Consider the following 21,913-nt stretch of genomic DNA (forward strand, 5'->3'; position numbering starts at 1 on the left):
TGCCAGCAGAAAAGAAAACACTCCCACACAAACATGGGCAATTTAACTGGAAACCTTTTATGAGGTAGGTGATTGTTTTATACCTGAGCAGATATTTATTGCAAATTACTCTTAGCTACAGCAAAAGAATCACGTGGGCAGAGAGGCACCAGGGAGCTGAGAGCAAAATCTTGCCAGGTTCCTCGTCCAGGAGTCACTGGGTCACCTCCTTAGGTGCTGCGTGTGAATCGATGCAGGTCTAGTAGCAGTGGCTGGAGGATGCAGCCCAGGAGAAGAGGCTGTCAAACACAGAACATTCCTTAAAAACTAGAGGCCCCTCCAAAAACCACAGGCTGTTAATGAACCCAGCCAAGTCATCTAAAACAATCAGCGGTTTTACTTTGCAAGCAGAATTGTCTGATGAGACAACGGAAAGCTTCATGGAAATCTAGATGTCACTCCCCAGGGTTGGTCAGCATTACAAGATCACTCAAAACAATTGCAGACAAGATTGCTACAATCTCCTGTTAGCCCTTTATATACCAGCACTGGTACAATCTCCCTCCAATGTCAGGGAAGTACCAGATCCATCGTTTACCTAAAAATGTCATTCGTCTGGAATCTAGGGACATCGAGGAGCCTGGAAAGCACGCCTGTAAACTCAGATCAGTACCCAAGGCAGTGGCCATCCATCCAAACCAAGAGGAACTGATAGATTGGTGAAAAGAATATTACAGCTGCTGGCACTACAAGGATTGGGAACCAACCCCCGAACTATTGTTTGCCTTTAAAGTTATGCCATGCACTTCAAGTGGCAGAATTAGACCGGGAACCTGGGCAGGCTTTGTCACTGCCTACCCAATACTCCTTTCAGCACAGTTGTGGTGACAGCTTTACCACAGTTTCATAAAAACATCGGGTACAAGTGCTTGTTCATAAGCCATGTTATAGCTCTTCTGCAGCAGAAACTGGCTTCTAGCAAGCGTGTGCTAATTAAAAGAATCATTTCAACACAGCCCATGGCTGCAAACACCCTCGGTGATTCACGTGGACAAATTAGAATGCAAGCAGAAAAGGAGCTTCACCAAGACCAGCCCCACTGACCAGAGTGCCTAATACCCAGCTCTGAAACAACTGTGTTTATGTGTATTCTATTCTTTTGAAAGCTGGGCTGCTTTTTTGTTTGTTTGCTTTCTTGTTTTGCCTTTGTTGATATCAGCATCTGAGGCTTAATTCACATCAAAGCAGAGTCCTACCGGCTCCAGAGATGGCCGAGCCAGGTCCACACTTGATGGGAATTCTTTATTTTGTAGAGTGAGCGTGCAGCTGCCTCACAAACTCTGCAGTTGTTAGCAAACAATGAATTAGTTCTATTTTAGCTCCCCATAACAAATGCCTCACTGCAGTGCAGTAAGGGAAAGGAAACACAAGAGTCACTTGGGAGGGAACAACGGCACTGCAGAGCGAATGAAGCCTTCATTGCACGGTGGTCCAACAAAAACAGGACTCCGTGTCTGCTGTAGAGGAGCAGCAGCTCGGCAGCGTGCAGCCCTACAGCTGTATCTTCAGGCAGTTACATAAGCTAAGATGCCACAGGTTCCAACATGATTAATTGAACGGGACCATTATGGGGACAAATTGTAGGATGACTCTTGTTTTATAGATTTTGACCACATAGGTCAAAAGATCCTTGCCTTATCTTCTGCCAGGGGGCAGCCAGAGCAAGGGCTCAGTGGGGTCATGGCCAAGTGCCTGAGCCTAAAGGCAGCCCTTCAGCAAAGACGAGGAGGACCCAGGGGTGCTTCTCAGCGCTCCTCTCACAGCAGGCTGCACCCAGCTCGCCCTGAGCACAGACGTGGGGCACGAGGAGGTTGCACTCAGGGCACTGACATTCACCCCGCTGCGCCCCTAGAGCAAAGCAGAAACTGTTCGATAGCAAAGGCGCTTCATAGGAGCTCCTGATTTGCTAACTGAGACAGTGCCAAGGAAAGAGAGTGTACAAGTGTGCGGTGCAGGTGTATTACAGGGAGATTCCTGTGCAAGGGCTGATTTGGGGTATTCAGTGCATGGACAGCTGGTCTATCCTCAGGCCATTGTATCCTTAGACTTGGAAAATGAGAAGGGGGTTCATGACCACACATTCACGTATGATCCTGGAAACAGGACAGGGTTGAAAGCTCACAAATGAGTCAAGAAGTGCAAATAGAAGTGAGGTTCTGAGCATAAAGTTTGAGAACCAGTGATTCAGTGCTAAATAGGACTTAGCATGTTTCCTGGGCTGAAAGCAAACACAGTGCTCTGTAAGGAGACATGTACACTGTTTCCCATCCCTGACCCAGGAATACATTTTTATTAAGCTAAAGGCTACCTGAGTTTGTTCTTTCTCCATTGGGAAGGAAAAGCAAGATGAGAATCATTTGGTGGCAACTCCTTCTCTAAAATCTCTGGATGGAGCTTACATAAGCCTCGTACAACATTTTCTTCTGTTCAAGGGAAATTTTTTCAGCAGCTAGCTGATTTAGTCATGCTCCACTGCCCAAAATGTGACTGAAGATGACAAACCCAGTTCAAACCCTGATTTCACCTTTAGAGCCTCAGACAGTACCTTGAGTGTGCTCCCGGGGAACCAGGAGTTGGAGAATTTTTGGACAGCTGAGCTGCCAGCACCCAGTAAGACTAAGATGAACATCTCTTCCTTCTTCTTCTTTGTGCTGTTTAGGTTTTTTTTTTTTTTTATTCCATCCTTATAGTTATTAAAAGGAATGTAGGATGCTTTGCCCACCTCTGTGGCATACTTTGGATGACTAAGAAGCAGTCTGTAATTTTATGGCTTAAAAGATGAACAGGGAAGGGCAGAACTACTGTACTTAAAGCCGTAATTGTGTGTGAGTACTTGTAAATATCAAGGCCACCTTCGGGAACAACTGTGTAATGGCTCTTCTTGCTATATTCCATTTGTTCAGTACAATATAATGGCTAAATCGATGTAAAGTGTCATGTATTTCTTTCTTCTACTCTCCCTGGGGCTATTCTTTTCAGTTATGTATGTTCAACTTTGATCCCCAGAAAAATCAATGAAAATTCAGTTGTTCTCAAAAAAATCAAACCAAACCAAAATAACAACAGCATCAAAAAACCACCAAGCTAAGCATTTAAAGCATTTTCTGTCATCTTGGTGTGGATTAAGTAATCCTTCTCTCCCTCAGGTTGCCACAGAGAGTGCCCTACTCAGCAAACTTTTGTGAAAAGAGCAATAGCATGAAAACAGGTTTATACTTGAAGGTTATTCTTGGTCTCATTCATAACCATAATCAGTGGTGTTTGTACTTGCATTCTCATAAAAGAATTGTAAAGACTTTGCTGTTCCAGAAACATAAAGGCTGTTTTCACACATGCACACACACAAATGTATAAATAAAAAAAATCTAAGTACCATGCTCCGTCACTCTCTTTGTGCCAAACTGGCTTTTCTGTTCACTTCTACGCATGGCTGTGAATACAACAGAGGTGTTCATGATGCAGTCAGCCCCTGACTGCAAGACGACACAGCACACCTTTCCAAGTGCATGTGGGAGTAATCTGAAAATAATAAAAAATGAGAAAGCACATTAAGCACAAACTGAAATTTATCTATGTCTATAGAAAAATAAATCTTTGCAGAAGACAAAAATATATTTGTAATAAAACCTTCATTTTGGAACATAGGTCTTCACAGTGGCTTTTGTCTCCTGTGCAACCTTCTGTGCTTTCTAAAGGTCAGATAGCACAGCTTGATAAAATGATGCCTTACTTCTCAAGCAGCCTTAAGAAGTGGTAAGATTTCATGCTCTGAGATATAATTCTGGTCTTATTACAGAGAGCAATTTTGGGAAATGATGAAATACCATCAGAGCGCATCTCTGCGAAGCATATCATGGCCTCCAGGATTAAAGGCATTGCACCCAGAATGTCTCAGCACTGCAGCCCAGGGGCCAGCTGCTCAGCTAAGCAACCGAAGTAGTTCCCTACCATTTTGGAAGGGTCTGATTTAAGCAACTCAAACCTTGGAGTTGACTGGATGTTGGAAAGGAAAAGCATCCACTTAGGAACATCAGCAGATCAACAGATAGAAAGTAAAAGCTGTGAACAGTACCTTCCCCAGGGCTCCTTGATCCACTCCTTTAATTATTCTTCCCATGGGTTGTTTGGAGGTTTGGGAGGTTTTTCTTGGAAACAACATCAGACTGGGGCAGGTTGGACAATCCAGTTCTTCCAGTTACCTGCACTTCTTACAAGGAGGGAGGAAAGAAGCCAAATGTAGGTGTATCACCACACCAGCTGTGTTATTATATACATTATTTCCCAGGACATCTGTGATGGCACTGATCACACCCTCCATGCCCCAGCACCCTTGGCTCCCAGGGCACTGAACGCAGTGCTGGCGTGGGGTACACTTGGGTCTGCTGGGAGGAAAATCAAGTGTAGCACTGTTTCTGGAGGGAAAAAAAAAAAAGTTCTGTTTATCTGCAGCTGCTTGACAAATAATGTCATCAAGAGTCTGTTTTATTGCTTTAAGTGGAAAATGTTTGTGTCAAGCATCTTCCCCAACGCATGTGTAAGGATGCAGTACTGGGGGTGGATAATGCCAGGAACTGGTACACCCCCATGGCTGTGGTCGCTGGTGCCATCATCAGCACTTGCTCTTGGCAGCAACTGAGTCAGCAGAAGACAGCAGAGAGGAACTCCCGAACTGAAGAAGGTTTTTCACGGAACCACTCATCACCTGTGATGACCTTGCAGGGTTTCTGCAGTGGGCAGATGAGTGAAGAAATGAGGTGGGAGGTTAAGTGCTGTTTGCCTCTGCAGGGAAGCGATGGTGAAACAGCCCACGGCATCATTTCCCAACTTATCCCACTCTCTCTCTCAGCTTCACCATCTCAGTTGCGCAGCTGAGCATCAGCAGCCGTGCTGCCAAAATCTTGTAGCACTTAAAAGCCACCACAATCCAGCTGCAACTTGAGTGGTGCCTACAAAGTAATCCACGGGAAGCTGGAATTTAAACAAGCAAGTTACTCACATTCCCTCCTCATCTGACCAGCAGAAGTTTCTGGAGGGCGAAGCAAAGCAAACCAGGTGCTACTAACAGAAAGAGGAAAGTCTGGGCTCCAGGACATGCAAAGAAAAGGCCCTGCCAAAACCAAGAAGCAGCTGTGTTTATCAGAGAAGGCTCTGGAGGAGGGGGTCAAGCACACATGAGTTGGAGAAACTGTGTTTAAGTCTGCCTGATGCTTCTGAAGAAAAAATAAACATCAGCCAGCACTTCAAAGGAGGTGTGTGGGACCAGAGCAAGAAGGTCCAAGTGAAGCTGGCAATTCCCAAACCTCAGTGTCCCCAGCAGGTGTGATCATGTGGAGGATGGTGTAATCATTTCTCCCTTCCAGAAGGCTGCTGGACGCTGCCCCTCCAGACACTTTCCCACAGGAAGGGTGAGAAAGGGGTGACCTCAGGACAGAAGCATAGCCTTCCCATGTGGCTTGGTCATCCATCACACGTGTGGGCTGCTACAGCAGAGACAATCCCAATTACCTGCTGACCCAGCAGCTCCAGATAGAAAAAACATCAGGCTCCACAGCAAGCAACAAAACCACCACCCCAGTAGCTCACTGGGGAAGGACAGGAGGAGAGGGTGATGTCCTGCGCCCCACCACAGGGACCAGGAGTCAGTTCTTGGCAGGCCTGGAGCCAGTGCCTCTACTTGGTGGGGAGCTCAAGAGAAATCCTTGTGCATACATAGACATTTAACAGAACAATATTACACACAAAGAAATACGGTATAGTTATGCACTGCCAGCATAATGCTTACAAGATGAGAATATTTATTCCTTATATGCTGGAAAAGAGAAAAAAAAACAGCTTGCATTTTTCACAGAATCACAGAATCATCTAGGTTGGAAGAGACCTCCAAGATCACCTAGCCCAACCTCTGACCTAACACTAACAAGTCCTTCACTAAACCATATCACTAAGCTCTACGTCTAAACGTCTTTTAAAGACCTCCAGGGATGGTGACTCAACCACTTCCCTGGGCAGCCCATTCCAATGCCTAACAACCCTTTCAGTAAAGAAGTTCTTCCTAATATCCAACCTAAACCTCCCCTGGCGCAACTTTAGCCCATTGCCCCTCGTCCTGTCACCAGGCACGTAGGAGAACAGACCAACCCCCACCTCGCTGCAGCCTCCTTTAAGGTAACTGTAGAGTGCGATAAGGTCACCCCTGAGCCTCCTGTGCTCGTATGAGCTCAGCCTGATTCGCCATGTGCTTTGTGACTTCTGTGCTGGGTGTTAGCCTGGCACAGGCAAATAAGGCTCAGAAAGGCTTTACTGAATATTACAAATTTGTGATGGGGATGGACCCCGCTGGCCACAGCGTAAGAGCCTCCCATGTTGTTCCCATGTCATTGATCACTGTGGTGCTCATTGAGCTGGTTTTAGGAGACAGGAGTAATGCCCACATGCCACCAAGCTAAGGCTCATGGCCACAAGGTTTCTGCTTCCTGCAGGTTTCCTTCCTCGGCTGCCTGTTCTGGCTGAGCACAATCCTCTGCCAGGTTTTGATTGATAGTGACAAGGGCCTGGTTCAAATTATAGATGTTGCTAGTAACAGCTTGCTCAAGCTTCCATGAACAACCCTAGGAAGATTGAACAAAGCTGTCCAAATCCCCAGTGAGCAACATTTCCTGTGAGCATAAGGGATAAATCAAGCATCTCAGTAATCCTGGGGGAAGAAAAGTCCAACAGGAAAACAAGCTGGATGATGAACAGTAACCAGCCGTTCCTTTCCCTAAGCACAGCAGAAATTACTTCATGTCCTCTGCTGGGATTTCTTGGTAGGGAGACTGCGAGGACCAACCTCTGCCTGCCCCGCTGCCCTTCCAGCTGCCATGTCCACCTCCTGCTCCTGGTCACCAACAGTTGCAAAACAAGGAGCATGCGCTGGTGCGGCCTCACCTCAAGCACTGTGTGCAGTTCTGGGCGCAACAATATATGAAGGACATAAAACTATCAGAGTGTCCAAAGGAGAGCTGCAAAGATTGTGAAGGGTCTGGAAAGGAAGGACATATGAGGAGGGGCTGAGGTCCCTTGGTTTGCTCAGCCCAGAGCAGAGCAGGCTGAGGGGAGGCCTCATGGCGGCCTGCAGCTCCCTCACGAGGGGAGCGGAGGGGCAGGCGCTGAGCTCTGCTCTCTGGGGACAGCGACAGGACCCGAGGGAACGGCATGGAGCTGGGACAGGGGAGGGTCAGGCTGGGGGTTAGGGAAAGGTTCTGCACCCAGAGGGTGGTCGGGCACTGGGACAGGCTCCCCAGAGCAGTGGTCACGGCACCGAGCCTGCTGGAGTTCAAGGAAACATTTGGACAACACTGTCAGACACATCGTTTGGTTTTTGGGTGGTCCTGTGTGGAGCCAGGAGCTGGAATTGATGATCCTTGTGGGTCCCTTCCAGCTCAGGACAGCTGATGATTTTGTGATTTTTAACTGGAGTCCTCTTCCTTGAGAGCAAAGGTGCAGGATGGCTGACCAGGATTCTTACTTTGTACAGCAGTTGTTTTTGTTTGCTTGTTTGTTTGTTTGTTTGTTTGTTTGTTTTGCTTCCATAGAATCACTTTAAAAAAAAAAAAAAAGTCTATTTTTTAACGGAAAGACCTCCTAATACAATACAACATAAACTGGACATACTTCAGTCCCACCCAGTGCTGTCTTCCATGCAGTTCCTTCTCCCCCCCCCAAATATGCCAGGGCATTCTGCCTCCAGCCTCTGCTTGGAGCTCCCAGGAGGGTCCTCTCAGGAGCCTCAGCTCCCAGGGTTTTGTGAGCCAAAGACTTCTGCTTCCTACACTTTCCCCTTTTCCTTCAAATACAGAAAAGCTGCAGAAGGGAGAAATCACCATGAGCCATTCTCACTCCTTTTGAGTTCTGTCTTCGCATCAGCGGAATGATTTAAAAATCATATGATTTGAAAAATATGATTTGGAGCTCAAGGGTGCCTTTTCTTTCTCTGGACCTTGAGGTCACATTAGATCATAGCCCATCACTTTTCTTTTCAAGCTTGAAGGCTAGAAATGTTCTGTGAATGGCAGCAGAGATTCATCTCTAGCAGCCAAGGTTTTTAAGTAAAAGTCATGCCATAGGACTTTGTGAACACAAAAATGTATAACATTTAGAAATAATTTAGAAAAAAATTAATAAGAAAAGATGTCTGGCTTGCCTTTGTGAAGGGTTTGTGTTGAGGAAAGCCACATTTTCTCGAGGGCAGGCAGCAGTAGCTACACAAATCTATTTTTATTATTTAGGCAGGAGAAACACTGTGAGCTCCTGTCTGTCAGCAATAAATCTTCTCTCAGTCTACCTGCTGGTAGATAGATTGTACAGAGCTAACGGTCAGGAGCAGAAAGGAAAAAACGTAAGTATTCCATGTTTCTTTTCACTTCAGGCAGTCTTTCCACATGTTTCTGTATGTCCTGAAGTTTACCAGTTTTAAATGCTGTTTAAGTGCTGTACGCTGTTACAGCAGTTGTGTAGCAGGTCCCTAACTTCCCTGCTTGAGTGCATGCTGTTATATATAGAGTACTCAACCTATAAAAGAAACATCATCTTCCTTTCCCTCACCATTCGTAGCATGCAGAATACCATCCCAAAATGAAATCCCACCTTGCATGCAGTTTTGTAGCAAATTCAGAGTATTCACTGGGAAATAAAACCGAAAAAGGAACACCCATAGGTTAATACTTTTATAAACTACTTTAGAAGAGCTGTGAAGCTGCAGGTTGCAGAAGCTCACCAACAAATACATTGGTCTTGATAAGAGATATAGAGGGTTCATTTCGCTTTTATCACATCTGCCCTGAATTAGGCAGGACAGATGCTATATGCTCTGAACTAGGACAGATGCTATTGCCACGTGTGTGACTCAAGGTGGCAGAGAGCGTCTAGATCCTCAGCTGCTAAACCTAAACTGCAGGAGGGCTCAGAAAAGACAGCAACACTGTGTTCATGCCAGCTTGTTTATAGTTCTCTATGAGCACTTCAGACCTGGGCTGCTCTTGTAAATCTGATTAGATGTCACTGTTTTTCCCGGAGAAGCACCGACTGAAGTGAAGAGCTGCTGAGTGCTGCTGCTTTCCGGGAAGAGAAAGATGGAAGTGCACGTGGGGGCAGCTCCTGCCCGTGTGGGGTGGCAGCACTAGAAGGTACAAGGAGGCCCAAGGGCAGCTCTGTGCATCAGGGTGGTTCACCCCAGAGCAGCTGCCCCCACAGTCTGGGGAAGGGTGCTGGAAAATGGGAGAGTTGGGGAGGACTCCTGGGGAGATGGCCATGGAAAAAGGAGCTGAAAAGAGCAGAGACTCACAGATGAACAATGTAGGCAGCACACAGAAGTCATAGAAAAACAGGCTTGAGCAGGGCTCAGAAACTTGTCCAACTTTCCTTGCCACCAGCCCCAGAACAGCTACCCTTACTGCCTTTTTTTTTATTATTATTATTTTGGTATATATCTCTGGATTATTCTTAAAATTCGGAAGGGCGAGGTTTTATGGTCTTCCTGGGCTCCTTTTCCGTTGTTAACTGTCCAGACTCTTATGAAGTATTTTCAATTTCAGCCTAAACCCCTGTGCTGCAGCTTAAATCCATTGCTCCTTGTCTTCTCTACAGCTGACATGTGAAGGAGAGAAGACAAGTCCCACAGGGAGAAGCTGAGCTGGGGAAATGCCCGAGGGCAGGAAGGCTCCTCAGATCTAAGCCTGTGGCTCTCAAAAATGAGGTAGGATCTAGGCTGGCAGCTAAGCCCAGCCAAAGGCATGGGAGGTCAGCAAATAACAACCATGGCATGGGGCAAGGTGTGTGTGAAAATGAGAGCTCAGGAGTAAACCATCCACTTGTGCAGAAAGACCGGGAGTGTGCTTGTTGATACTAAGCAAGTATCTTCTCAGTGAACTGAAATGCAAAACAAGAGTTTACAGCAAGTGGAAGCATGAGAAAGCAACAAAAAGGAGCATGCAAGCATTGTTTATTCATCCTGGGATGAAATCAGAAGGCCAAAGCCCAGCTGGAGCTAACCCTGGCTGGGGACAAAGAGAAACATGAAGGGATGTTCTAAATGCATTAGCAGAAAGAGGCAATTTGGAGAAACTGTGGGTCTACTAATGAAAGGATGACTCAACACACTGACAGACGATAAGCAAAAGACTAAATTATTCAATGCCTTTTTTGCATAAGTTTTCATTGGCAAAGCCTACTGCTAGACCTTCACATGTGCACAATGACTTGTGAAGGAGAGGGACAAACACTGGGAGGAGCAACAAATGAGGGTCTACCTAGAGAAGCTGTAAGTATTCAAATCCAGGTGACCAGATGGGATTCACCAGAGGGTGCTGATGTGACTGTATGGCTGCAGTCCATCACCAGAAAGTCACAGGGACAGCTCTGACAACTGGAAAGTCTCCCACTTTGCAAAAACTGAACAAATATGGGTTGGATGAATAAACTGTTAGATGGACTGAAAATTAGCTGGATCATTAGGTCAAAGAACAGTAATCAATGTTGTGATGGGCCATCTGGCAGCCAGTGATGAACAGAGGACCCCAGAGAATGATACAGGAGCAGATATTGTTCTATATTTTCATCAGTCACCAAGCCGATGACAGAGAGGACACTTTCAGCCCATTTGCAGATAATAGATTAGAAGAGACAACTTCCATCTCCATTTGGCATAGCTGGTAGAGCTTCTGACCAGAGGGACTTTGAGAAACTTGGGATCTGGGTCAACAGAAAGTTGACCAATGGAGTTCAACAGGAGCAGGGAAAAGTTCTGCAATGGGGGCAGAGCAACCCTATGCTCTGGTGTGAGACGGCATCCTACAGGCTGCATAACAGCCCTGATGGAAACGACCTGGGATTTAATAGGAGACTTCAGTGGGCTTTTACTGAGAGAGAGGCAAACCATATACAGGGTCTGCATGAGTACCAGTGTGGCTGGCAGACAGATGGTAGTTGTTATTCCCACTCTATCTCATGTCAGTGAGGCTGCCCCAGGAGTATTGTCCCATGTTGGCACCCCCACTTCAACAAGTCACTGAGAAACTGGAGAAGGTCTGCTGGAGTGCTGACAAGACAGTCAGGACCTAAAGATCCCAGGATCCCATGGGTTTGGTCAGTCTGACAAAAAAAAAAAAGAGCCACACTCTTCAAATCAATGGCAAGCTGTACAGCAAGACCTTGGTCTTTGCTGGAATGATCAGGTTTGTCTATTTAGGGCCTGAAGAATGGTCATGGAGTAGAACTCTACGGAGCACCTCTGACCATGCACTTCAGCTGACAAGTCTACCTTGGTTGGCCCCAACCAGCTCCCTCCAAGCTGAGGCATTTCTCTGGGAATAGCTCAATCCCACAAGTTGTCCCCAAAGGGCAGCATGAAGGGGATGATGTTAGGTTCCTGCCAGCAGAAATTTAACAGGGCCCCATCAAGCTTTGCACTCTGAAACACCTCCACAACCTCATACCATGCCTCCTGGCATGCAATGCTGAGGTCTCTCCCAGCTGGCTGCATAGGCACAGCCTCAGGGATTTAGGATGGATGCCCAGGGAAAGCCTTGTGACTGAGTTAGAAGGATGGTGAAGACCAGGGAGGGCACAAACGGTGAAAGATAGAGCATGGTGTTACCTGCATGTGAGCTGCTTTCCTAAGAAGCTTTCATAATTATTGGTTTCCTTTGCAGAAAGGTGGAAGGCAGCTTGGAAGCACTTGTCTGTGCAGCACAGTGTGGGTCCAGGTGGCAGAGAGCAGAAATGACCACACTTACATCTCCTCTGCTGTGTCTGCATGGAGGTGGACACATGGAGGTGCTAGTTTCCTCTGGTGTTTTCCCCTTACCGTGCAAGAGGATGATGCAGGCAGCAAGACAGCTCATTGCCAGGTTAAAATGACTCAGTTCTGCTTCAGATCTTGCTTATATTTTATCAGCTTTTTATCTGAACATCTCATTAACAAAAGCAAATGGACTATAACATCTTCTAAGCAAGCTTGCTCAGAAATCCCTGAAACAATCAAAAGATGGGGAAAACAATTCATTGCATCTTATGCATGAATTCTTGGAATTTTAGATATATCAGGCAATACCTCTCTTTATTCACTCAAATTAGTCTAATTGCATGCATATTTATTGTCCACTGTTCCTTAGTATCTAGGCAAATCAAAGTAGGCTGCTTCACTACTGAGACAGCAATTTTGCATAAGAAATATGGACAGTTTTGCATCAGACTAATAATGCTATTTCATTATTCAGAACCAGAGCTAAAATTAGCAGGCACCTCAACAACCAGCTGCATATTTTATCTTCAAAGTACAAGCCTGAATTAGCACCGGCCTCTGCCTCCTACCGGTAGCCCTTAATTCCCGATGGGCTCTTCTACGCCAAGATCATTGACATGAGACAGGCATGTGAGACTCGGGCTACCTTGTGTATTTGTATCCCTATTTAAACACCAAAGGGACTCCAGAAGTCAGGCTCCATTTGCTATGTGTCAGAAAACTACGTAAAACTTCAAATCTGACTTTTTATATAGCCTTTTAAGGAGAAATCAGTCCTGTGCTGATACCTGTTTAAAGGTAAATGCAGACAAACCCACCCACAAAATTGCACCTGCTCACGCCAGAAGCACCAGCCTTTTCTCAAATCCACCCTTAAAATGATGCAGCCTCTTTCTCCTCAGGCTGGACAGGTGATGAGGAGCCCCTAGCACAGAGCAGGCGCAGTAGCTCACCCTCACTCTCTAAATAAATGCCAAAGCCTTTCATTTTGTTGTGCAAAACCCACAAAACAGTCCTTTTGGAGCTCTTTTAATACACCATGGACAGATGGAAAAATTCCCTCTTGACCAATGCTGTGTTTTAAGCACCCTTAATCTGCAGGGACATTGCCACTTGTATGGGAGACTGGGCACTATGAAGGATGCAATATACCCAAATAAAAGTCTTTTTTTTTTTTTTTTTTTTATTTAGCCTCTGTACACTGGGGTGAGAGAAAGGGTAAAAAAATTACAGTTCTGGAATAAAATCCTTCAATGTCCCTTCTGCCTGTGCTTCAGGTCTAAACCCCAGACCAGCTTTCAGAAACCTTGGCCCCTACCACAGACTTGCCTCCTCATGGACAGGATACCAGGGGTGTTTGCACAAAACAGAGGCTAGGTAGGGGAAAAAATGTTCACCCTGCTATAGAGGAAGCTTTCCCAGAGGCTGTTATCAACTCCTGGATGCTGGGCAGGACCCAGGGCTGACCCCAAAGGGCTGGCAGCCTGGCCTTTTCCTCCCTGCAGCTGAACACAGCCCCCCTGCTTTTACCCCATCCAGCATCTCCGCATCCGTACTGATCACCTGCAACACCTCCTCAGCTGCTTCAGGCCCTAGGGGGCTGCTGATATGCTGCTGCTGCTGCTGTGACTTCTCCATCACCCTTGTACTCCTTGGGCTCTTGCCAGGTCACCTCCTAGGTGAAGTCTGCTTCCTGAGCACGGTTCAGATCAAACCTTGTTCCTAAAGCCCTTGGAAGGTTTTGGGGCTGAGAGCACCGTTTTGCTTGTTCTGGGATTTGTTTGCAGGAGGAGGAGGAGGTCACATCTGCAGGAAGGGTGCTCGTGGTTCACCTGGCTGCCCCAGCAAGTGGGGCTCAGTCCCCTCTTCCCAGAGCTGTGCTCAGAAACAATATTTACTGATATTAGCTATAGCCCAAGGCAGGGGTGTGGGGGGGGATTACTATGAAATGTTTACGAGGACTGTTTGAAACCTGAGAAGAGGATGTTTTTAGTTACGGGAAAAGAGCCAAATACCTTGGAAGAGAAATATCCCAGCTTTAAGAATTAATTACTGCTTCCCAGTAATGCAGGCTGAACTATTAAATAACCTTGCGCAATTTCCTGGGCAGATGCATTTTAATGGGAGCATTGTGCACAGATCAACAGCGAAATAGGGTTCACCAAGCCTGGGCACATGGGCAGAGCCCTTCGCACCTGTGCTTACCCAGCAAAGGGCAGAGGATGCTGTGGGGTCCGAAGCAGAGGCTGATTCACAGCATCTCACAGCTTGAGGGCCTCTCGGCGAGGATTTCTCTTGTGGATGGCCAATGCCGGTCCAGGAAGGAAAATGTGGCTATCAAAACAAGGGTGATCCTAAACACCACAGCTGTAACATCTCTGGAGCTCTGAAATTATTGTGCAAACTTTGCTACATTGCTTTTCAATTGTAAATGAAGTCAGTGAAACGGGTGCTTTCTGTACCCTAAGTTTTCTTTCGGAAGAAAAAGATAGGAAGATAGGATATAACTGGTTGTGCTACTCAATATACACTGGCCTAGCAAGTGTATGATATGCATTTGTATACCTGATCCTGCTTCTTTTAGTAAAGAGCGTCAAGCAATGAATGTATTACGAAAGCCTCTTAAACCAGTTATCTTTTTTTTTTTTCTTCAATAAAAGGAATTAATTTCTCCTTATCTTTAGATATGTGGAAAGAGAACAGTGGATGAGCAAGGCTGAGAATCAGTGGGGTTTTTCTGGGAAGTCTGAATTGTCACAAATTATCCAAAACTGAAGCTGAGCTGCTGTTTTGTGAGCCATGCTTCAACTCATAATAAGGTTTTTGGGGGCTGTCACTGCGGAGGTATCTCTGTGAGGCAGCTCTTTGGAGGGTTGTGTGGTACCTCAGGGCACTGAGGCAGCATCACCCCTGGTGTTAGTTCATTCTGAACCTGTTCAGACCTTCCTAAATAACCAACAGTTCCGCCAAAAGCTATTGAAGTCCACCAGGACTAACATTGTGTTATTGGAGGTCTGGGCATGGGATATGGACTTGTTTCTAGTTGTTCCTCCATCCAAGCCTTGGCCACTTCTGCTCCCGGGCCAAAGCTGGCACTCGGTTCTTGCCCACAGGGTCACCGTGGTCTTTCTTGTCCATGGTCCTCCATCCAAACACACCACAGAAATATAACCGTGAATACATAACTGTATAATATTATAATATATAACTGTATCCAAACACACACAGAAATATAACTGAGTGCCATGTGTGCCAAGAGGCAGTGAGGAAGCAGCCTGGGTCCAGGATTACTCAACCACAGCCAAAAGAGAGGAGGACGTCCATGAAACCTCCCGAAGAAGATATTCCTAGCTCTACCTAGGGACCTGTGGCTCCTGAACAGAATCGCACGGAGCTGGTTGATGGCAGCAGCTATTTTAAAATTCATGAAACCTTAAAGCATCGCTGGATGATTTCATTTCTGGGAGATAACTAGACAAAATAGCCCAACGGGGGGGGAGATGCTGATGTAGTAGCAGCCATAATAGTGTGTGATGCCACAACGCGTTCCCGCTTCTGAAAACCCACTCATCCTTCTTGTCGGGGGAAATTGCTGTGATTCTGTTCCACAGCGGAGGTGGTGGGAGGAAGGAGGCAGATTCATACTTCCCTCTGATCGTGGAGAAAGGCCAAGCTGAGCCCTGCCATGCTCCTGAAGCGCTTAGGAAGAAGCCACCCCCTGCCCAAACTGCCCCCAGCACCATCCCCAGCTCCAGCTTCCCTCGGTCAGCGGGCACCAGGGCTTGGTGCTGGGCGTATTTTCTGTAGATGTACGAGGTGAACACCTTTAGCAGCTCGCTCAGTGAAACCCCATACTGGGTGCTCAAGTAGGGAATCAAGCTTCATCATTTCCAGCCACAACAGCCACAGTTTCAAAAGTAACCAACACGCAAACACAGTGAGTTTTTTCTTGAAAACGGTTTGTTTTCCCCAACTTCAGGACAGTGAAATGCTGCCTAGGTACCCCAGTTGTTATTTTTTAAATTCCCCTTCAAATGTGTGTCCCGTGCAGTGACTTCGAGCTCACTATGAAGGTATCTGTCCCCGTTAACTGCATGCCCCCACTCCCCTCAAGCCCCCAGGACAGAGTCGTGGACCTGGCAGAGCACTTCTCAGGCTGAAGAAATATTTTCAATGTATTTCAACCACTAACGTCCCTTGTCCAGGCGGTCAGCGTGCTTTGGCACTTCCAGTAATTAACTCAAGAGGTTAGAGCCTAATTTGCAGCCCTGCTTTGGGTCTGCCCGTGTAGGTGTTGGGCTGTGTCCCTCCAGCCCTCCTGTTCCCCTTGTTAGGCACCGCAGGGCCCTTAAAGAGCAGAAGTACAGACCTTACACCTGCATTCATATCGTGCACATGGCCCCCGTAGCGGAGTTAGGTTGGAACAGGGACAGCAGCGAGTGAAACACTTCCACGTTTTCTGCTCAGCGTGGAGCAGAGCTTTATTTTTACCAGCACAACGCACGCACTTCAGAGGCAGATCTGAAGTGCAAAACCCACGTTCTGTGCTTAGACAGCCGGCAAACGTTAATAAAAAATAAATAAATAAATAAATAAATAAAACAACGCTCTGGTAGGGTGGGAGAGCTGACGTAAAACGGGAGGAAAAAGCCTGACCCGTTTCCAACTGGCTACAGAATTGCCCTGGGGAAGATGGAGATGCGATTCCTCATAAACGTAGCTATTTTCTCTAAAGGAACCTACGCATCAGTCCCTCCTATCACACGGCTCCTGAGAAAGCAGCAGCAATCCCACACACATCCCAGCCGCGGATTGCTCAGCACTTTGTCCCACGGTGATGTGCAGCAGAGGCTCAGCCCTCCCCGTTAAGGGCTCCGTGGGACAGACCTCTAAAGCAGCGGGTCAGAAATCAGAGCTCATTGCTAACAGCTCGTCAGCATTCGGGTGGGGACAGGTGCAAGCAAAGCAGCAGTCACTGAAGGAGGAAAGATATAAGCAGTACTCTTACAGGCAGGTCTCTCTTTTCATGTTTAATAAGGCTGTTTTTTTTTTTTTTTTCCCTTCCATATAAAGCTTTCCAACAAGGGCTTTCCAAGCATTTTATAAAGGCAGGTTACATCATCATCATCATCACCATTTTACAAGCAGGAAACTGAGGCCCAAAAAAAAGTCATTTCAGCAGAATAAAACAGCAAATCCCAGCCCAAAACAGAAAAAACAAACAAACAAAAAAGAATCAAAACCTCCTGGCAAAAAGCCCTTTCTCCAACCACATCTATTCAGTTGCTATGCAGCATTATTATTATTTTTTTTTGAAAAATAACCCTACAAGACCAAACAAAAGGGAACAACAAGGAAACTGCAAGCTTCGACATACTTACTTCCATTTTTTTTGGCATTAGTACAAAAATAAAGATTTTTTTTTTTATTTGTTAACTAGCTTACAAAAATAAAGAGTCTATTGGGTCGCCCTGGAGGCTTTACTTGACTTTGGAAGACAAAGCCTGTTTGAAACGTCTCTTTAGATCCTGCATGTTGGGGGATCGGGGCCGAGGGATGATGGATGCCCGCCGCCTGTCCACGCCGCCGGCGTGCTGCAGCTTGCTGACCTCCTTGCAGAGGTACTGGAACACGTCGCAGACACCCTGGGAGTTCTCGCTCGTGGAGATCTCTAAAAACAGGCTGCCCAGGTCGTTGGCCAGCTGCAGTCCCTCTTTGGCCTGCACTTGCCTGGCGTGGAGGAGGTCGGCTTTGTTCCCCACCACGATGATGGGAGTCCTGGCGTCCGGGTGGAGCTGGCGGATGTGCTGATGGAGGGGTCGGACTGCCTGGTAGCTGCCGTAGTCCGTGATCGAGTAGACCACGAGGAAGCCCTCTGCCCACTTCACGCACCTCGACAGTGAGTCCAGCACCTGCACGCGGTCCCCCTGCACCTGCGGCACGACAGAGCCAGAGCTTGACATGGGGCTGTGACAGCACGACGCCTGTGCCACGGGCAGCACCGTTAGACGGGTCCAGAGAGGTCTGAGCTCTGTCCTAGGGGACCGAGCCTGGCTGATTCCCTTTTAGGAAACACAGGCTCAAAAGCTGAGCCCTCAAGCGGCAGAGAACCGATCTAATTTAAGGAAGCGAGGCACAACCCGGGGCATCCCATGCTCAGCTGGACGGCAGCGTGCCCAGCTCCAGGCGGCGAGGCAGAGCCCAGGGCTTTTTATTTCTTAGGAAAAACGGCTGAAAGCTAAACCTACCAGAATCACGAGCTCATGCCCCCGCAGAATTCACGGTTTTTGACCCAAACCTTATTCTGAAGCGAAACCTGCCTCCCGTTTCGCTGCCCGCTGCCGCCAGGATTTGGGGCGGCTCCGGAGCGAGCCGCCGAGATTTTTGCCCCCCCGGTTCCCAGGGCTTTGGGGCGGGGGGCGGCGGGGCCGTACCTGGAGGCATCCCGGCGTGTCCTGGATCTGCACGGCGACGTGCTCCCCATCCAGGCGCACCAGGCGGGAGTAGAGGCTGCCGGTGTTGGGCTCGTAGTCCCCGATGAAGCGCTTGGTCAGGAAGCGCACGATGAGAGCTGGAAGAGAGGGGCTCGTTAGGACGGACGGAGGGACAGAAGGCGACAAGGGGGGACAGGGAGGGGACAGGCGGGGACATCCCGGAGCGGAGCAGCCCCGCACTCACCGCTCTTGCCGACGCCGCGGGCGCCCAGCACGGCCAGCCGCACCTCGCCGCCCGGCGGCCCCGGGGCGCACTCGGCGATGGGCGCCAGCAGGAAGGGCTGCGACATGCTCGGCAGGCGCATGGAGGGGCTCGGCTGGGCTCGGCTCGGCTCAGCCCGGCTCGGCTCGGCCTCAGCCGCCGCCTTTTAAAGGCTCCGGCGGCGGCTCCGTGCGCGGCACCGCCCCGGCTGCAGCGCCCGGCCCCCGGGCGCCTCTCCCCGCCTTCCCCATCCTTCCATCGCCTCCTTCCCCAAAGGCCCCCGCTGCTCTGGGTCAAGCTGTGGGACCCCACGGCACTGGCCCGGGAAGGTTTTGGGGGTTGTGGTTAGGTTTGGGGTGCACCTTCACCCCGCGGGATGTGTCGTCCCCGCAGCCGGGGATGGAGACGGGAAAGAAGGGGAATGATTTGGGATTGGATCTCAGGTCCGTAGCTGCATACATAAAAGAAGGGAAATGATTTGGGGCTGGATCTCAGGTCTGCAGCTGGATACATCCCTCTACAGTTGGTGTAGAAAGCCCAGCTTGCAGGTCAAGCCCCGGCCAGCCCCGAAACCGAAGCGCTCTATCAGCTCCCAGGGTGTGGATTAAGCCCTTCGCTTTTTCGGAGTGGAGGCAACTTGAAAAGGGAAAGGATCGCACAGCCCAGCAGGTAAATTAGCCTCAAGCCTGCTAACAGCTGGGTGCACGCTCCCATCTCTGTGCAAACCGTTGCCTTGGCTCCTGCAAAATCGCCTGTGCGGTGTGCTGCTTCTCCAGCATGTGAGTGTTTACAAGTGAAATAATTCATTTAGGGGATGCTTTGGTTTTATTATTATCTGGGAGATAGCACAAGGAAGCAGGAAACAACATGGAGGTGCCAGCCAGGGAGCAGGCTGGTGCCAAGGGAGATGCTGTAGGCTCCCCGTCGTTCACAGGCACCCTTTGCACACTGGGCACTGAGACTCTCCATCCCCTTCCACAGAATCACACAGAATGTTAAGGATTGGAAGGGACCTTGAAAGATCACCTAGTCCAATCCCTTTCCAGTGGAGCACAGCTCTCAGCTCCATGGGATGACAACAGGTCACGTTTTTCTTTACTTTCTCTTGCCCTCCCTCCTGCTTTCTCCCCAAGTCCAGGTAAAAACCACGCCTGCTCAGCACTTCTTGGGAAACCTCCGGTGACATGAAAAGTCAGGATGAGGGCACTAGAACATCACCAGCTCTGCTCTACCACAGCAAAAGTGTCCCCAGGGTAAGTAACCCTGGCACCAGGGACCACAAGGATGGGCAGAACAGCACCCACTTCCCAGGGGCACAGCCCCACAGCGGGCAGGGACCCACCACCCCCCAAAGTGTGCCCCATCTGAGTTCTCCCCTTGTGTCCCATCAATCCCAGAGTTTTTCTACCCGATAAAGAAGCCACATGGCTCTTTAGCTGGTCACACATGATTCACAGCAGTTGACACCCTCAGTTAAGGCTGTGGAGGAAGTGCTGTGTATTATTTGTGTTACTTTGGTGCCCAAGAGCCCCTACAGGAACATTGAGGCAATTTTTCCCCTCAGAAAGTGATTGCCTCTAAAATCTCTGCACCAACACTCCCTGTCATGCCAGTTTTCCTTTTGTAAACAAGATTTTCTTCCATCGCTAAAAGCTTTTGGTTTCCAAAGGTTCACGCTATTGTCATCCGCTCCCATTGTCATGCGCCGCTTGTCTCTGGCCTTGTACACAAACAGGGGCTATTTTTAAACGTTTCTTTATAAAAGAGCTATCAGACTACATTCAGCGTGCCCTTGAAAGAGCGGCGTTAAAACGAGCCCGTTCCAGGCAGATGACTGCCAGGCGCTGGGAGCTGTGAAAGCAGGGAGCACTGAATGCCACCCCCAAACACCCAGCTCCTCGTCCCTGGGCAGCTGTGGGGCTCACGCTGCCTTCCCGATGCCAGGCACCCCCAAAGGTTGAGCGGTGACGGTCATTTGCACGAACCCAAGCAGGGACCACCATCAAGGAACTCGTTTCAGGGAGCAACGTGAGCACATCGCTCGGTGAAGCAGTTGGGGCTCGGGTTCTTTATGAGAGCCCTTGTTCTGTGGGCCAAGTGCTCCCCAGGATCTATGGGTTCAAATCTGCTCCAAGGAGCTCCTCATCCCTCAGCTGCAGCTCCCAGGTGGAAGCACCACTCTGTACTTCCACCCACCCCACACAGATACTCCATGCCCCAGCAATATGGTCCCTGTAAGGCCTTTGATGCCAGTCCCACTTGAAATCCCAATCATGCAGGACACCCCGGTGCTGCCTGACCCACATCCCTGTTCTAGGCTCTGGGAGCACTCGGTACCCTGGGAGACGTAGGGGGCTTACTTGGGCAGCTACAGCAGGGAGGGCATTGTGAGGGCCTCTGGAGCTCCTTTCTCCACCAAGAAACAAGCAGCAGTGCTCCTCTGCAAGTCTTCACCAATGGTATAGACTCCACGCTGGTTCTGGTATGGAAATCCCAGAGGCTACAACTTGATCCTTATATACGTCTAGGTACTGCATCCACTGAGGTAGATGGACGGCCACAAAATGCAACACGCCAAATATTGTGGGGTTGCTGGTACAACGCTCCCATAAAAGGGGAAGTTTGCAGCAGTACGATGTCCCCTGCGCTGTGGGAGACCCTAAGAGCACTCCTGAACCGTGAGGTACTGCCCATACAAACAAGAAGCCCAGTTTAGTCGTGTCCTTTCTTCCCACAGCAAAAATTATGGGAACCACTGCACCGCGTGGTCTCTGCAGGGACACATGGGACAGCGAGGATCACTTTTGCTGGCAGGTGTAGCCACGCAGCTCTTGGCATGCTCTGGGCCAGCTGGGCCACCCCGACACAGCACCCACCTGGGACACAGGAGACAGCTCAGCCCTCACCTCTGAATTAGGCTCCTGAATGGAGACCAAGCACTGCGTGGAAGTGCAACGGCTTGGGCTAACCCACAAGCACTTCACTCTCTACATGCTGTACAGGGGCAATGTGACCATCAGCTACAACTCACAGGTCTGATGTGTAACATCCCATCAAGAGTAAGTTGAAGGGGAGAACTTGCAACTCCAAACATGAACAAATATGCCTCACCCACCCAGAGAGGGACGCTGAAATCAGAGATCAGTCCCCTCCCCAGCAGTTTGCAACTTATGTACACACCTAAACTTATTTTCTTCTATCAAGGAGGCACTTCAGTTTAGGAGCTAGTTTCACGACAGCCACTTCTTCAACAGCTGCTCAATCCGCAGATCTCCCTCTTTTGTCAGGACTGTGCAAAAACAGGACAGCTAAACACATGCAAAGCAAACTTCTACAGCAGATCCTGAGGTCTGTGAGTACCCAAAGCTGTGCTTCTCCAAACCTGAGATCATCAGGAAA

At 48.6% G+C, this 21,913-nt stretch overlaps 1 protein-coding gene across 1 annotated transcript; it reads right to left on the minus strand.

Moving 5' to 3' along the window:
- Positions 1–16,471: 16,471 nt before the first annotated feature.
- Positions 16,472–18,669, minus strand: RASL11A (RAS like family 11 member A). Its single transcript, XM_048072815.2, has 3 exons — positions 18,497–18,669; positions 18,253–18,389; positions 16,472–17,751 (listed from the first exon to the last, which is right to left on the minus strand). The coding sequence occupies exons 1-3, from the start codon at positions 18,615–18,617 to the stop codon at positions 17,299–17,301; spliced, it is 711 nt and encodes a 236-aa protein (XP_047928772.1). The 5' UTR covers positions 18,618–18,669; the 3' UTR covers positions 16,472–17,298.
- Between the last annotated feature and the right edge of the window lie 3,244 nt (positions 18,670–21,913).

Source organism: Anser cygnoides, chromosome 1 (genome assembly GCF_040182565.1).
Source record: "Anser cygnoides isolate HZ-2024a breed goose chromosome 1, Taihu_goose_T2T_genome, whole genome shotgun sequence".
Taxonomy (NCBI): Eukaryota; Metazoa; Chordata; class Aves; order Anseriformes; family Anatidae; genus Anser; species Anser cygnoides.

Coding starts and splice junctions, on each gene's coding strand:
- RASL11A (XM_048072815.2), bottom strand. CDS start 18,617: ATGCGCCTGCCGAGCATGTCGCAGCCCTTCCTGCTGGCGCCCATCGCC. Junction 18,390..18,496: donor CCGCGGCGTCGGCAAGAGCG/GTGAGTGCGGGG, acceptor CCTCTCTTCCAG/CTCTCATCGTGCGCTTCCTG. Junction 17,752..18,252: donor ACACGCCGGGATGCCTCCAG/GTACGGCCCCGC, acceptor GTCGTGCCGCAG/GTGCAGGGGGACCGCGTGCA.